This window comes from Parus major, chromosome 2 (genome assembly GCF_001522545.3).
Source record: "Parus major isolate Abel chromosome 2, Parus_major1.1, whole genome shotgun sequence".
Lineage (NCBI taxonomy): Eukaryota > Metazoa > Chordata > Aves > Passeriformes > Paridae > Parus > Parus major.
The window spans coordinates 131,678,882-131,697,255 of NC_031769.1; the positions used below are offsets into that span (position 1 = coordinate 131,678,882).

General features: G+C 37.4%; 1 protein-coding gene across 46 annotated transcripts in view; it reads left to right on the forward strand.

Annotated features, from left to right (window-relative positions):
• The window catches only part of RIMS2 (regulating synaptic membrane exocytosis 2), a 443,102-nt gene extending 425,000 nt beyond the window's left edge, over window positions 1-18,102 (forward strand). For all 46 annotated transcript variants that reach the window (XM_033512411.1, XM_033512408.1, XM_015618871.2 and 43 more), the window contains 5 exons: window positions 11,177-11,318; window positions 12,671-12,783; window positions 13,519-13,620; window positions 14,566-14,705; window positions 15,160-18,102. In XM_033512411.1, the coding sequence (XP_033368302.1) occupies window positions 11,177-11,318; window positions 12,671-12,783; window positions 13,519-13,620; window positions 14,566-14,705; window positions 15,160-15,378 (716 nt within the window). In that variant the 3' untranslated portion in view covers window positions 15,379-18,102. The remainder of the gene's footprint in view (window positions 1-11,176; window positions 11,319-12,670; window positions 12,784-13,518; window positions 13,621-14,565; window positions 14,706-15,159) is intronic.
• Window positions 18,103-18,374: the final 272 nt, after the last annotated feature.

The window sequence follows — 18,374 nt, forward strand, 5'->3', positions numbered from 1 at the left end:
TTTTTTTTTTTTTTTTTTTTTTTTACATTTCACAGTCATATTTTCACTACAAATAGAAAATCTGACCTGTTGAGGCATTTATTATTTGAGATACTCTCTTAAAGACTTTGGGTTATTAACTGCTGAAGTGAATATACTGGTCCAGAGGTGTATCTTTCGGTATGAAAGAATATGAGTACTGTCAAGTTCAAAAGTAATTTAATAGCAAGTAACACAACATATAATAATTTTTGAAGCTATATTTGAAAATGATGATTAAGAAAGAAGATCCCTTTACATGTCAGCTGATTAAAGAAGAAGACCTCTTAAGCCCTGGCCTCCCAGCTGTGATGTACTGAAGAAGTGGGCTGTGGAAAGGGTGCTGTTTTCAGTTGGTAGCCATGAATTTGAATCATAGAATCATCAGGGTTGAAAGGGACCTTCAAGAACATCCAGTCCATCTATCCACCCAGCACTACCACTGTAACCCCTAAACCCCAACATCCAGAACCAGATCCAGACACCTCTTGAACGCCTCCAGGGATTCTGACTCCACCAACTCCCTGGACAATCTATTCCAAAGCCTGACCACCTTAACAGTGAATTTTTGTTTCTAGTATCTAATCTAGATACTAGATTATCTATCTCATTTTAAGGCCATTTTCTCTCATCCTCTCACTGCAGGCATGGCAGAAAAGACTAAACTTCACCTCACTACAGCCTCCTGTCAGGTGCATGTAGAGAGTGATGAGGTCCCCCCTGAGTCTCCTCCAGGCTAAACAAGCCCAGTTCCCTCAGCTATTTCTCATAAGACGTGTTTTTTAGAGCATTGTTGTCTTCCTCTGGACACCCTCCAGCACCTCAGTGTCCTTGGAGGACCCAAAACTGAGTATAGTACTCAAAGTGTGGCCTCACCTATGCAGAGTACAGGGGAATTTGTCATGGCTAGGCCAGAACTTGCCATGGTTGGCCAGGTTTGCAGTACAGGTAACTGCTATTTAAAATAGCATTTCATACCTGCTGATTAGTTGAGATGAATCCTTCAAGTTCATGCACATTCATTATTTAGGAGTTTATTATTCTTAGCCACATCTAGAAAAAGGTGCTAAAAAAATAATTCTTTGCATCATCAATTTGTTTCTGGCATGTCTGCATGTGTACACACAGGACTAATGTTGTGCTAGAGAAAATTTTTTATAGTGTCAAAATACCAAGGATTTTAAAGAGGTGTCTTTTGCATTTTGTTTTTTTAGATTCATTGGTGATAAAATGTATGGCCTGAATACTGAAGTGAGAATTGATGTCAAATAACACTTGGAACAGACTTAAACTGTATGGGTAGTGTTGAAGAAGTGTGGGGACAGAGTACAAATCAGTGTCTGTATGAATGCTCTTGAAGCATCATATTTTTTCTGAATTCTTAGCTTTGTTAAAATTAAAGAAATTTTGTGATTGTCAAAAGATAAGAGAATTTCCCATGGAAATGCATGGTATATCCTTTTAGATGTCTGTGTAGTCATAGTACAAAGTCTCATGCACATGATATATTTATAAATAGTGCATGGGTAATAAAAATTCCTATGAACAACTGAGTGAATGAGTTCTTATGCACAAGAAGCTTACTGGAGAAGAAGCAGAGTTATCCAACATGCAGGGAGGAGAGAAGAGGCTCAGATCACATGATGTGATCACTAGAAAGCCTACATCTGTTTTTATGAGTGGGACTGGTAACTTGGTGCTTCCTCAAATTGCACTGTGTATTGTTTACTGTAATAAATTTTCACTATGGTTTCCTTTTGATACTCTATTTACATTCACTTCTGATCTGCATTTACACTGAGGTGTTGTTATAAACAGTTATATATATATGTGTGTATATATATATTTTATATAAACAGCACATTGCCAGGAGTGCAGCTATGGAGCTGCTGGTCATGGCAAGGTCTGTATGCAGAACTATACCCACCGAAAGGGAGTATATTACAATTTAATGTCTTTTTTTGCCAAAGTTTTTGGGTGGTAATGAAGCTATGCTATTGAAGGGGAAAGCTAAATGTTTTGCAGGTGCTGAAAACAATTCAGGAGATAATTTATGATAATTTAAGACATAAATTAATTCAGAAAGAACTGGAAAGCATCTTGGCCTCCCAGTATGTTAGAAAAACAAAAGGCAATTAAAAAAAAGCCGCAGAATGTTCTTCAGTCCAAGACAATCATGCCAAAAATAGCAAAAATTAGTTGCGTTCGCTGAGGAGAAGTTACATTACAGTTTTGCATATTGGTGTCTACTGAAAGAAGTATCTGTGTGTTGCTGCAGGAGTTCAGCAGGAATAGAAGCACATTATACTCTCCTGTCACCTGGCTGATAACTAGCTGGGAAACTTGCTGGAGGGGTTGTTCGATCCCACATAGGTGTCAGCAGGAGTGCTGTCCCTGAGTGAAGGCTCAGGTCTTATTTAAAGGTATGCTGAGCTGCTCAGTTGAGCACTGGTAATGGATTCAGTGGCATTTCTCACTGATTAATCTCTGCACATTGGTAGAGCTGGAATAAAACTCAGCAGTTCCTGAATTCTGTTCCTGTGGTTAGACCGCCAGATCACAGTGTCCCTCTGGAGGTCCCAGTAGACAATAACAAGCAGACAATAATTTGACCAGAAATAGAAAACGGGGGAAGTAGTAACAATAAATTCATTAGCACAGTAATTACTAAATTGAAGAGAATTCTGCACATGAAGTAGTTATCCTTTAAAATTAACATCGTAAAAAGAATAAAGTAATATAGGAGTATCAGGCTATGAAGAAAATCAGAATAACTACATCATCTTGGGGGAATTGGCCTACATTTTGGCCTTGGTGGTAAAGATGACCTTGTTTATGTGGAATGTTCATAGGCAGAGCCAAGGAAAAGTATGAGAAAAGGATATAATGCCCTGTGACAGTTTATCTACTGTAAGAGGTGAAGCTTTAAAGATCTTGGCTCGATTGATGCTAACGCACCAGAGATTGTCTGCTGCACATTGCATGCAATGGTGGTGTCATCCATCCTGGAGGATTGAAAACTCTCTGACTATGCAATAATAATTGTTCCATAAGAATCTGCATGATATTTAAGTTTATAGTTGATATTTTTTTCTGTTTGCTGTTAGGGCACAGTTCAGGGGCTGACTTGCATCAGCCTTTCCATTATGGTGGTGGGTCTGTCCCATTTCTGCAGCTCCATGGGCTGAATTCCAGGGTGGAGGCAGAATAGCAGGCATTTTGAGCAAGTCACAGTGTTTTTACCACTTATACTCAGGTACTATACTAATGAAGTAGCTGTAGATGCCAAGATTGATAAGAACTCCAAAAAAATAATAAAAAACTACACTGTTGCTGGCAAAGTAAAGAGCACGACAAAAAAATCACATATATTCTGGAAAATGAAGGGAGTAGTAGGAGAAACTGTAAAAGGATTGACATTCAAAGCACAACATACTTCAACCCGAGTTAAAAATGCCCAGTAGATTTTTAAAGCTGTATTTCTCGTGTAGTTGTGTTTCTCTTCTGAGCTACTGGTTACACTGCAGCATGTACCTGAGTAGTGACAGATAATTTGGATATGGCTGTAACAGCAGCAGTGAACATACAGTGTGTGATAGGTTACATCTCTGGTGGTACCTACATAAACATGTAAAAAAACTGTCTCATAGCTACATGCTGTAATTGTCATTTTGCTATGTCAAGGTCAAGTGTGTAATCGGAGCAGCAACACAGTGTTGTCATTGTTTCAGTTTGTAGAGGTAAATGTTTAACAGCAGTGGTTTGAAAATGGGTCATTACAGTGTGAAATTTGCTCAGTTTTTTTGTGAACTGTGGTTATTTAAATAATGGTACTTACATTGGATCATTATTAATCTTAGACAAAGGAGGAAGAGCTGTTTCTAATTTGTGTAATCTCAGTAGCCACCCACCTTCTTGGCACCATCTACCTCATTAAGCCTTAATAGAGGATGTTGAATTAACACATTTGCTACATCATTCAAAAATGCTGCCCAGATCTGTCTAATAGTATATGTAGTGACCCTTGCTACAATAAAAATAATCAAAGTTGGGGCAAAGAATAGGGTTGCTGCCATTATTCAATATTTAGAGAGTATCTCTCACTTCATATAATGCAAAAAACCACAACAATTCTAAGCTCCTCATTATATGTACTCTTTGCTGTTTAAGCATTTTTAATCTGCTCTTGACACTGCATGAAATAATGGTACACATCCAAAAATTTGAATGTCCATGTAAACATAAAAAAAAATCTCTTAAAACTGCAGAAATGGTTTCTGTTTACTTTGAATGATCATCCTTTGTCATTGGCAAAATCAGAGACTGGATGTGAAGAGTTCCTGTAATAAATATGTACACCTATCTAGTAATTCTTTATATAAATGGTATACAAAATTAGAATGTAATTCCACAAAATTACTTGCTCTGTTTTTCAGGATTTTAGTAGTTTGGGGATGAGACTGATTTCCCACTGTTTTGCACTTTTTGTAATTATGTAGATTGTTGTACAGAATGTACAAAGTGGGTATAAAATGCTACCATTCTTTTTTGACATATGCACAAAATATGCACAAATTATTATAGACCTATTGCATTTGAATGATAAGAATATTTATCTGTGTAGAGATCATAACTGTTCTAAATGAGGGCTGCTGAAGAACTGTTCATTCAGGTCACTTGTCACATGGGACATACAGCTGTGGGCTACAAAGCCACGTGCTTTTTGTGTCATAGCTCTGTGTTCAGGTTTGCAGCAGGTAAATCCTCTGACCACACCTAGAAAACCGATGGCCTTATGAGTTACAGAAACAGAGACCTCAGCAGTGGCCTGGAAGGGCCTGAGTGGCTGTGTGTAGCTCAATTCCTGATCTGCATCTCCCTGTCAAGGTCTGTAATCAGCATCTGCAGAACAAAGGATCCAACCAGACCTGCACAGCCTGTTTGTTATTATATAGTCAGAGCCAGGTAACCAAAACAGAAGTGGAAATTGCATCAGCACTAACCCTTTTCTTCCTTACAGCTGTGGTTAATTAGTTTTGTTTCCCTGGGACAGCTGTCTCTTATCAGGGGTAAATTCTTTGTGAAGGGAATGGCCAAGCAGCAGACCTCTATGCTGTGATTCTGTATGCACTTATTTGGGGTTACCGGGGGTGTTACTTAGCACAGACACTGAAAACAAACCCTAGGGTGTTCAAGATGGTTATGTGTCCTTTTCATAACTAGCATGTGATTCTGAATAATAATGCTGAGGATACTGAAGTTTTAGGAACATTAAGTACTTGTGCATGTAGGAAACAGCTCTTTGTTTACAGTTCAGTCCTGTAAAAATATTTCAAAAACCTTTTTGGGAACATAAAACTCTAAGGTGAAGATCGTAAAGTGATGGATGCCATACACAGACAAAAACAGTTTCTCTTTTCTGATGCTCTTAACCATTTGTTGAAGGATCAGTTAACTGGAGGGTGGATATCAGAGCAGCAGTGAAATTAAAGTGGTAGAATACAACTTTAGACACATTAAGATGTGGGGGAGAATAAGGAGCAGGTGCTTGCCTTAAACCTTTCTCAGAGGCCACGTGTGGTAAATTGACTTCACATCACATGGCCACAACAAGGCACGGAGTTGACTGAACATACAACCAGCCTTGCCATGACAGGGAAGCAGAACGCAGAAAAAGGATGCTGCAGTCTTGCCAGGAGCAAATGAGATTCCTGATGGCTGCCTCTTGGGTCCTGTAGGAAATTCATCAAGAATGGGATGCCAAATCTTCTTTACCAGCCTTTGACCAGAAGTGCAAGCAACAGTTTTGCAGTTGATTATTGTTGATTATTTAATTCAGCTCTCTCTTTTACATTTTCTTAGGCGCTATCTTAATTAACTATGCTTCCACTATGGCCAGAGGAAGAAACAAAAAGAACAGGACAAGGGTAAATAAATGTTTCTTGACTGAAAATGGAATTCCCAAGAAGTTTAAAAATGCTTGGGGCAGACTGGGGCTGTCATCCCAGACTCTCTCACACTTTCCAAACCTGGCTGTTCCTATACTGAAGAACTTTCTTGCTGAAGGCAGCTCTGCTTTGGGCATTATCAGGGCAGGCCATTCCTGTCCCAATCAAAATATACCAGTATTTTACATTCAGACACTCATGGAAGCAGGAACTAGAATGCAGATCTTCCCTTATTCCTTACAAATAAGAAAAAGAAAGCCCTTGGTTACAGTTTCACCCTGGCTCTGAAATGCTCTTTGGGTTTCAGAATGCCAACAGCATATGCTGTGAAAATGTCCACTAGAAGGACTGTAACACAAAACTTCATGAGCTGATGCTTAGCCTTGACCTATGAGAATCAGTGAAATGAGCTCAGACTCAAGTGACAGTGGAACCTGGGTTTCCCAAATCCAAAATTAATCCTGCTTAAATTAATAGATCCTAAGCCATGTCTTCTGCTTGGGTAACAAAGAGAAAGAAATAACTTGGCTGTGCCTCCTAGTGCTTCAGCAAGAGCTAAATGCCTTGTTCAATGCAGACAAAACTTTGGATGCTCCAGAAACAGAGCTGTGCAGCTGCAAGGGAATTTGAGACCTAACCTGTCCCCCTTTTCTTCCGTAGGTTCAAATTTTCTTAGACTCTCTTTTATCAAGCCAGCTGTTAACATATCCAGAGCAGGTCACTAGGTATGTAAAGAATTCTAGTCTTAAAAAATGGGCATGTAAAGGCAGTTTATTCTCTTTGTGGATCTAACTCCTGAGATGAGATGACCATGCTGGAAGAGTTTTTATGTAGCTTTTTGGGTGAGGTGGGGAGAGCAGAGAGGATCCACCTCAAGCGCTTAAGTATGTTTCTGAAGCCACAGCTGCTTTGTACTCCATACAAGTCCTACCAAGAGATCACACAGCAGCTGGGGACTGGCATAGCCTGCCTGCCTGTGCCTGTGCCATGTCCTCTCTTGGCTCTGTGCCTGCTGGGGAGCAGTTGTAGGAAGCTCCTGCTGAGAGCAAGCTGAGAGCTCTCGCTCTCACCACCAGCAGCGGATGTCATCTGGCTAGATCCCAGATGATGGAAGATAGTCTGTTGCATTCACTGCCGTTTTTGACTTCTCCCATCTGCTGTTGAAGATTGTATCAGTAGTTTTGCATCCCTAATTTGTAATTGATTTGCACTCCAAGTTGTGGGAACAAATAATTCCGTGGGTAACTTAGAGAATGTGGCCTGTGGAGTCTATTTGCAATGACCATATTAGTTAAATTACCAGCGTGATTGACTGTAAGAATGAATGTGCTTTCATAAATACCAATGAAATTATTTCTGGTAATTTACTCCACTCCTTACAGTATGGCTGCAGAATCCGAACTAGTGTTTTTCAGATAATATATTCCATATTTTGTGGTGGGGACTTGCGAGAAATTTCTTTTTGCTAGGGCAGTTATACTTACAGGGCTTCTTACTAATTTGGAGAATATTTTCAATGTTCTTTATTAGACTTTAGGAAACAGTGAGTATAATTACTTTTATTGTAGGTACTCAACAATGTAACAACAAAGTACACTTTAAAGCTGTCATTTCTATATCTTTTTGTTTGGTAAGATTAACACAGCATGCACAACATGAGTGTATAAATACTTTAGGATTATAAAACCATCCTCCACTTTTACAGTGATACCAGTTTGATATTTATTTCTGAGTGAGTGGTGCACTCCCAAGTTACTAATTTAGCTAGAGGTTAGTATTGCCTTAATTGGGTTCATTCAGCTGTATGCTTGTCTTGACAAATATCTTTTCCAAAATTATCTGTAGTGAAAGAAAAAGAACAACTTTAAATCATATTTCTTGTTTTTTCCTTTTCATTTGGGTCTAGTATGGAATGCAGCCATGTGAGTAGTTGAGCACAAGAGAGAAGGTTTCAATTTCCAGGCAAGAATGTGGGAAAACAGTTTTGCTTTAGTAGAGTGATATGATCTTCAACTAGATGTTCTACCAGGTACAGCTTAGAAGTATGGAACCAAAGGCTGTTTCTTTGAGCTGAGTAGCTATATTGTGGTTTCCTTGCTGCTTAAAACTTTTAGATTTGTTTTAATGATGAATTTATGAAACATAAGTTATGGATGGCACAAATACTGTCTTTGTATTTAAATTGTTTGAGGAATTGTAGGATTATTTTTGCTTTATTAACATTTTTCCAGGGACAAATATATTGCTAGTACAGGGGACAATCAAATGGGGATGTTTCTCATGTATTGCTATAATTAGTTTAGCCAAGTTTCATCTAAAAGTATATTCATGTCAAAGGCAGTAGCTTAGGAGTCACACCACCCAGACCTGGATCTTCTGTTAATTCTATTCCAAGTTGCCATTTTGCTATTAAAATCTTCAATTCTTACTTCAAGAACCATCAACATCATGATTAGGAGCTATATTGATAAAAGGTCAGAACTTTCCCTTTGGAGACCCTTTGAGAGCACTGCCTGTTTCTATTGAAAATTGGGAAATAGTAATTCACTTAACCTCTTTCCAGCCCTTCTTAAATTCTGTGTTAAGGTCAAAATAATTACTGTTTACCACTCGTACTTGCACAAAAGTAGGATATGCTACACATGCCTAACTTTCATGCTGTATCAAAGTTGTATCTTTGTATGCCTGTTGTCATGTGAACCAGACCACTTATTTCAGTTAAAATGAATGTGGGAAAGTAAAACTGCTTTAAATTAAAGTTTATAGGGATGCTATGAGCACATGTGCCACTATGAAGACAAAGGGCAGTTGCACGAGTTCTGCCTTGATTTCTCAGTAAATTGATGTACAATGGATATGTTCATTTTTTTATTCTGTTCTTCTAGAATGAAGGCATGCAGATTTATAATCCTAGCTCAGAAAAAAAATCTACCTTGCAAATTAAAAGAAGTTACTATGTACTCATTCACATTACATAATTGAACAAGTATTTCTTCCAAACTCCAAAATCTTTGAAAGATGTGTGAAGATCTGAAGAATCATGCAAGATGGAGATATTCTATTAAATTTGCATTTTATATCATGTTTGCAATAATGAATTGAGAATGACCATCATTCAGTGAGGCTGAATGAAAATGAATGATTACTCATCAAAAGAGTTCATAGAACAGAAGAGTAATATCCTGTGGAGCTTCAGAGTTGTATGCCTTTCACATCTAACTATGATGTAGTGTACCTTTTCTACAAAACTACAGCAAGATATTTTCCTGGCAGTTTGAGGGAATATTTCTTTGAAATGAGTGCTTGTATTTTAGAACAGCTCTGGACCACTGTTGGAAGTCAGCTGCCAGCTTTCATTCATTGAGTATAAATAATAAACCAGCAGGCACTTGGAACGATGCAACCCAAAAGAAATGAAATTTTTGATTTCTGACCTTAATTTTTCATATATTATAGTAGCCTGGTACCTTTTTTATTTGCATTTTTTACATCAGGTATTGTTGGGCATTTTTAGAAAAAGTAATTTTGATGCAATAAAATTTATTTTTTCATTCTACTGGGTACTGAATTTATTTGGGTAGCTGAAGTTCTAGAGGAAAATTATTACTTCTATTATATTTACTATTTGTGTGTAGTGATTAAAAGTGATATCTTAAGGAATATGTAGAAGGCTTGTAATAAGCAATATGATTTGAACCATACATGATACTGCTGTAGAAATGTCTCACTGCTGCTAAATATTGCAGTTACTAATCATTCTTGACAAGGAGTCAGTGGTTTTCAAGGTATTTTTGGTGTCTAGTTCTTGATCTTCCCTGGTGTGAGATTGGCTGCAGACAGCCAGTTTAGTGATTTTCTCTGTTCTTTATCTGACCTAATATTCCTCCTGACTGAGGGGCCTGGGAGATTTCAACCCACGCTGCAGCCTGTAGGACAGTGACAATGATTGCACACATTGAAATTGAGGTTTCTCTCCCATTCCCTGTCCGAGGGTGCAGATCCTCTTACTCTAAGCCAGTCCCTGTGCTCACACATTCCCCCTGGGGTGTGATAGTCCTCATACCAGGACTATCTCCTCCTTTGCTCATTTCCTTTTTCAAATCCCTAAAGCTTCACCAACCTCACAGGCCCAGAAGTTCTTCTGACCTCTAGTACATGATAAGGCAGAGAAGGTGTAAAGGGTACCAGATGCAACAAACAGCAGAAGGAAGTTGAGTCCATTGGTATCCTAGGATACTGGATATTACTTCACCCTCATTGTATCAGTATTTAAGAATTGTTATTATTTGTTGTAGCATATTTAAAGTTTTTGCTCTTTTATAATACCAGTATATCACACATCATTGTGCTGCACTCAGAGATGTATAGAAGAGATTAAATTAAATCAGTATGCAGAATTCCTTGCCCCATTGCAGAGCATTTAAAATCATAAATGACATGGAGTAGCTGTCTTATTCATGAAAGAAAAACTGAGTCTTCATTCCCACTCATTTCATCCAGTTGAGGTCTTGATCAAAATTCCTACACTAAAACGCAATTATATTGTTGAGTATTTTTTCCCTTGTCTTATACCCAGACATCTGTCAAATTGTTGGTTTTTACAAATAAAGTTAAACTATAGATAGACAAATTGTTACTCTTGGAGATCATAAAGTTTCATATTGTGCATAAAAATCAATACTGTATATTTTAAATATAAATTTAAATTTATCAGCTAGTGAAAAGAGAAGAAAGCATGGGAAGGGTCCTTGATTTGTAATTTATTGTCCTCACTAATGGATGTCTGTAACTTGATTTAGGAGATAATGACCAAATGTTTTTAAAACAGTAATTCATCTGAATTAGAACATTTCTCTGCAGGTTTTGACATCATGGTAACATTTTAATTCAATTCCTAAGAGGGATTTATTCATCCAGGGAAAATATATTTTAAACACACTAGACTATGGATTGTTTAAATCTGGTTACCTGCGTGGGCAGACTTGTGTTGTCTGACCTTGGAAAGCAGGCAGTGACAGAACTAAGATCCTGTAAAAGAGATTTATGATGCTGTTTGCCTGTTACTAAAACTGAAAATTACTGGATGTAAGTTTTGTTACAGGTCAATAGTTGGTGGCTCTGAGTGTTTGTGCCACGTGGAGCAGGGGTGTACACGGCTGCCCAGCTGTGACAGCACAGTGCCATGGGGGCTTCTCTTTTGTCTCCAACAGAAGCAGGGGGCAAGAAGCTGCGGAGCACCGTCCAGAGGAGCACGGAGACAGGGCTGGCCGTGGAGATGAGGAACTGGATGACTCGCCAGGCGAGCCGGGAGTCAACGGATGGGAGCATGAACAGCTACAGCTCTGAGGGAAAGTAAGCGGCATTTTCAGCTGTGGTTTCTTGATGTTTCTCCATGAAACAGGTTGTTAGAGAGAAGCACAGTGAGTGCTGTAGGTCCTGTTCAGTCAGAATTCCCTTCACAAGCCAGTGTCATTGATGGACTAAGCCTAAGTCTTCCCCTGTGATGGAAACAGTCTCCCACTGTTGGTGCAGGAAGGAGGAGGATCATTTCTGCTGTTCCATGAGAAGGGCACATGGTGGTTCTGATCATCATCATGAGGTGTGTCAGGAGGGGAAACAGGTGCAATACAACAGGTGAAACACAGATATGGATAAGTTCTCTCCCAAAAACACCTGGCATACATCAGTGCTATGCAAAGCAGAGCATTTCCAGAGCATTTCCATGTCTCATTCACTGGGCTTAGGAGCTTTTAAAAAATTCTGCTACTTTTAACCTGAAGAATTATCTGGCAGAAGTATGAATCTCTCATGTACCATGGTTATCATAAAAGCCCAAGTTAAAAACTTCTGAGTGATGTATCTGAGACATTACCCAGCAAAGTCTGATTGTAGGTTGATTTATTAGTGGTGTTCACAGCACTAGACAGTACATCTGTATTGCACAATATATCTTATCTGTCCAAGTTGATGCACTACATGCTTTTGAGATGGACGTTTGTTAATGATTGGTCATTACAAATTTCATTAGTTCTTGTTGCTCTGTAATGGGTCACAGGTAATTTATGGCAAGCATTTTAGTTTTGAGTTGCTTTGTTCATTTGCCACAAGGGATTTCAATACTGCTGTTGAATAGATGTTATTCTCAAAGACATTTTTAACAAAATATTTTGAATGAATAGCAATTTTGAAAATAGCAACCAGTATTTGGTCTAATGTCATCATTATTTCACTGTGTACATTTGATATTTAGCCATTGAATTCACAGTAAGAGAAGTGTGAGCAATTTTACCTTCCTGTAACTAAGTCAGTGGTAAGGATGTGTGTTAGTATCTTAATAAACTGGTCTCATATGCATACTTTGATAATTAACAGTGGTCTTTAATGCATTGGAAAAGGACAACAATGATGGAAGAATACAAATTTGGAAATTACTGCGAGTAGTGCTTTCCTTACCTGATTGTTTATATGCTGGAGGCTAAATTGCTGCTTGTTGAACACTGTGGAATTTTTTAAATTACAGAATTGTTTTGTAAGTTCCTTAGAGTACTACCAAACCCACAAACATTAAGTGCAAAATATCTAGAAAACAAAAAACAAACGCAAGCCAAAATAAAACAAAACCCCAAACAAATAAAAACCACAAACAAACAAAGGGGAAATTTAAGTGTCTTTTTTGTTGGTTTCTTTTTCAATATTACTTCTAGTTTGATCTTCCCTGGTGTGAGATTGGCTGCAGACAGCCAGTTTAGTGATTTTCTGGATGGACTTGGTCCTGCCCAGCTTGTAGGACGACAGACTTTGGCAACGCCATCAATGGGTAAGTGTTTATGTCCTCTAGATATGATATATTCTATTTGGTCAGGTAATTAGAACATAAAATTTATCTAGACTCCCTTTAAGTATGGATTTCTCTTGTGGTTTTGAACAACTCAGTTAAGAACAAAGCTGTAACCTCAGCCAAAGTTGAATGTAATCATGGATGCTTATGAAAACATGCAAAAGTTGCTTTGAAAAATTCAGTCTTTTATGTCTTCTTCAGTTTTCCACCTTTAAAATGGGGCAAATGAGACCAAATTTTTCTCTGAATCACTTGGATAATATTGTATAAAAATTGGTAATTTAGTTGCAAAATATTTGTTATTATGGTGTTTACAGGTTTTTATATTCACAAGTTATCTTTTCATAACTTGTCTTAAACTAGGGGCACAGTCAAGAGATTTCAAGCAGTTTTACATGGCTGCTTTGTATTAATTCCCTTCCTGCCTTTTTTTTTATGTGAAACTCTTAAGAAATCGAAATTAATTTGAAGTAATACAGGCATGGAAGATGTGAGACAAGGTGTTATTGCAAAGGTTTAAAATTGTTTAGTAACATAAACAACAGTGAAGAGGATAAATATTAAACTATCTAGTAGTGTTAAAATCTGGATCATACTTACTGTTGGAAAACAGATGATACAAGTCAACACGTATTCATCCTAGAAATTTTGTAAACATTTCATATACTAAAGTAGTTCTGAATTACAATGCTGGGATTTCTTTTTGTCATTTAGGAGATATTCAGGTGGGAATGATGGACAAGAAAGGACAACTGGAAGTAGAAATAATCCGAGCCCGTGGCCTTGTTGTAAAACCAGGTTCAAAGACACTGCCAGGTAAGGAAGAAAAACCTTAGTAACAGTTTTAGCACAGGGCCAGGTGATCCTAATGGGTCCCTTCCAACTCAGTATACAGTAAGAGCAGCATTCTACCAAAAAAGTCTGTGGCTTTTCTGTTCAGCTTTGTCAACTCTTAACAAATTCAAATCTCAGTAGATTACGATGTTGTGTACTGAAATGCGTACTGTATTGAAATGATACACCAAAAAATCAGCCCTACTTCAGGAGGAAATTAAAAATCAGGCTGCCAGAAGACCCAAAAGTATTTTTGGTAATAGCAAAGGCATCCTTAGTTATAAGGTAGAAAGAAAGGTAAATACTGAAGATTTATATAGTCTTAGGAATCAAGGGAAGGAAGAGGGAATCAAGGGATATGCAATAGGTATCTACTCGAAAAGTAGACCAATATTTGATACTTTCTTCTTATTTTATAATCTGATGTCCTGAAACACCATGTGAAAAGGACAATATAATGATATTTTTAGCAAGCTCTTCAGCCAAAATAGAAATTGTGTCAGTCTTTTCTTCACTGATTTTCACCTTGTAGATAGTTTTAAATTACTAACAATTTGGAGCATTGATCCAAATCTCACCAAAGTCATTGCAAGTTGTGCATTTACTTAATAGGCCTATTTTGCATACTGTAAAGTATAAGGATGCTATATATAGGAATGCCTGATTTTTTCAGGTCAAAATTTGAATTGTTTCATGGTAAAAGAGACATACAAAAAGAAGTCAAGAAAAAAACATACCCAAGGAGAAGAGTAAAGAAAATGTATGGATGCTTTGTATCAGAGTAATTGTTAATACTGCCTGTGGAGATTTGTTCTTTTAAGTTATATAGCCTTTAAAAGCAGATTTTTATATGATGATAGAAAATGTGTGTTGCACAAAAAAATCTGGACTTCTTTACCTACTGTTCTTTTTTTTCATTCTTCTAAGCACCATATGTAAAGGTGTATCTATTAGAAAATGGAGTCTGCATAGCCAAAAAGAAAACTAAGGTAGCAAGAAAAACGCTGGAACCACTTTATCAGCAACTTCTATCATTTGAAGAAAGTCCCCAAGGGAAAGTTTTACAGGTAATTTGCATAATTATTTATCTGAACCTGAAAAAGTCCAGCTTTCACTGAATGAGTTTCAAGCTTGTTTCAGGCTTCATTTGGCAATGAATTCTTATATTTGATATACTTGCTGAGTAAATAAACACAACAGTGATAGCTATTTATTCAAGTAGAAACTGAGTATGCAAGTAGAAGTGAGGAAAAGTGAGTTATAGATTATTTTGCATCTGCTGTGTATGTATGGGCTCCTCTCACTGGGTTTTCTCTGGTATTGTGGATAACTGCTGTTTGTGCCCAGTTCATTTCTGTCACTGCATCATGATTAGTATACACAGAACTAAACAATGTCAGCAGTCATATATTTCATTCCTTACTGTAATTAAATAAGCAGAGAATTTTGACAAATCACATTAAAGCTTTTGACATTTTTGCTGAATTTTTTTCCATTTTCTTGTGTTCCTTTTCCTGACAGATAATTGTTTGGGGAGACTATGGACGTATGGATCACAAATCCTTTATGGGAGTGGCACAGATACTTTTAGATGAACTGGACCTGTCCAACATGGTGATTGGGTGGTTCAAACTCTTCCCTCCTTCTTCCCTAGTAGACCCAACCTTAGCTCCTCTCACTAGAAGAGCTTCCCAATCATCTCTTGAAAGTTCAACAGGACCTTCGTATGCTCGCTCATAGCAGCTGTGAAACTGTTGTCATAGCAACCAGCGTTACAAAAAAATAAAATTACAGGTCGCAAACCCTGGTAACACTGCATGCTTAATGTTGTGTCTTCTGAGCCTGTTTCTAGGGCTGCAACGCGATCCTGTGTTCTCAAGGAAGTTGCACACATTGTGCCCTACGGAAGGCCCTCAGGTGATGGACTGAAATCATGAAGAACTGATAGGTTTGGAGTTCAGGGACTCAGTTTTGGTCCAATCTGAAGCCATGGACTAAACTAAAAAAAACAATCTGTTTCATGCAACAAAAGTCCTTTTCAATGGCATATCTGTTTTGTTGCTCCCGTTTCTTTGTTTATCTGCCCTCCCCTCCTAAAGTTTGGTTATGCCACAGAAACGGAGTTACCCTCCCATGAAGCCACGTTACAAGTCAGTTAGCAGACACTGGAAGAAAAGAAGAATCTAAGGATGCTGGAAAAGTCAACTGACACTTGCAGCAGTTGCTTGAGATCTGAAAACTCTTCATATTGAAAAGGCTCAAGACCTAAAGTGGCTGGCTTCATCCCCCGAGCTGTTCACACAGTGAAACCCCAGACATGATGGACACTCTGAAAAATAAAGTTCTGTGGATATACTGTACTGTATGAAATTAAGAAACTTTTTTGCATGGACACAGATTTAGCTGAACACTTAAATTATTTTCTTGGGGCTGCAACTTGCAAAAAAAAAAAAAAAAGAATAAATCAGCCATTTTCAACAGTTTATATTATTTTTAAAAATAAATTTCACTAGTGCATGGTTTTAAAGGGAAGAGAATGCACCAGGGTGATACAAAGACACACCACGTTTATCATTCTTTAAACCAGTCATGGTCTGTGTTTTTGCAGACTTATATTAAAAATAAAAAATAATTTCTAGCAAATATTTAAAATTCTGTTTATGTGACAAGAAATAAGTGTAATATATTAAATTTATTTAAATGTAAAAGGTACAAGCCTTGTAAAGTTCAACATAATGTGCAAATTGTACACTTCTTTTACCTCCTTCTTTCTCTATCTCTCGTCCCAGTCTCCCTTTTTCCTTTTGCTCTTTTTCCCCTCTACCTCCCAGGATGATCAGCATATTCTAAAATGGCTACCTTTTGACTTATTACTGTCTTATGCCCCATATTTGGTTCAGGGTTGCAGATTGTTCTGCATTTCTGAATTATTTGAGAAAAATATTGTTTAAGAGCTTACTTTTTTTCAAGCATGTTGAAAAGGATTTTGCAACATGGCTTGGGAGTACATTAATGTAATTCAGCATGTATTTGATAAAGAAGATATTTGAACTTTTGCAATTTATTGTACAGTGCATGATAACTTATTTTCATTTTTTCTCACCTTCAAATTGAATTCTACAGCAAAATACTGGAATCATGTGGCCGTTGTAAGATGTCTTCAATAAATTTGTTTTCAGCACCAGCATCTTTCATTCCAAGACTGAACTATTATTTCTTGAAGGTTTTTGGAAAGAGCAGAAATTAAGTACCTGATTGATTTTTAGGAAAACAATTTAAGCACTTTTATTTGCACTATACCAAATGGATTGCTACATTTTTGAAATAACAAAAGCAACAAAGGTTACAAATCCATACAGTTCTTCTGCTGTAAAGTTCAATTTTCATAAGTTATGTTTGCGTTGCAAAAGACATAATTAGGTAATATCAGTCTGGAAAGTATCAGTCTTTGATTGGTAAAATAGCCTTAAAGAAAGTTTACTGGTACCACTCTCTCAGCTTTTTGCACCATTACCAGAACCTCACTGCAGATAATGGATCTTCAAAACCCTGGGTTTTGTAGCAGACAGTAACTACCATTGGGTGGTGCTGCAAGTTCAAGCTTCTCATTAAGTTATGTTATTTAAAGGGAATGTAACTGGCTAATGTTTAATAACAAAATATCCTTTTTTTTTTTTTCCTGGGTCTTTGTATGCCTTTAATACCTACTTAAGGTTTAATATTGAAATCTTGCAATAATTTTTGAAGTACATTACATTTACCTTTATGGCTACACAGAATTACTCTGATTTTATTTGAAAATTTATTAAAGTTTCCCATTAACAAATTGTACATGCCTCTTAAGAGGGAAGAAGTAAGAACAGTATCACTTATAATGCCTTTTACTTTGTGCAATATCATAAAAAATGAGATTGTGTCTTGTCTGCAGAGTTTATATAATGGATTATTGTTAAGTTAATAGACAGACTGGTAAAATTATATTTATTGAAATAATTTAGACACCTGTCTACCAGCAGCAAATAAATACTACTAACATGCAGTCTACAATATCCCCTAGGATATTAAACAAAAATACATAACCATTTTCCTGACACTGTGAGATGTGCTCACACATTCTTGTATGCATAGTCCTCTATAAATTATTTCAAATTTTAAAATCAAGGACATGACGCATGGAAGGTTTGTACATAATTGTCATTATGCAGTATTTATTTTAAAAAAAATTAATGTATTTTTTTTAATTTTCACACGTCTGCAATTCTACTTATGGTTTAGTCATGTAAATAGTACTAATCCAGTGATCACTGCTGTCTTGTAAATAGTACGTTTTAAAAAGTTAAAAGGAATTACAGTTGGGGAAAACAAAAGGGCAGATTAGGCCTGTAATGAACACCAACTAATGTAAATCAAACTCATTCTGGTGATGGTATTTAACACTTTAAATAAAACATTTTCTTTACAGAATTTGTGTGCAGAATTTTGTTGCTTTTCTCTATGGTGGTCAGCAGTATCCTTCCATCCTTGCACACCCTTCAGTGGAGCTGGAGGCGAGCAGCTCACTCAGCTGGAGAACACACACGCTTTTCTCCTCCCAGCAGGGCTGCAGGTGGAATGGCACTCTCATGGTGCCACGTTCCCTGCCAGGCTCAGGGAGTGGAGGGAGGCCAGGCATGCCCATCACCCAGCTGTGCCGTGGGCTCTGCGCTCCGGCCACCCTCAGCCTCCCACATCCCACA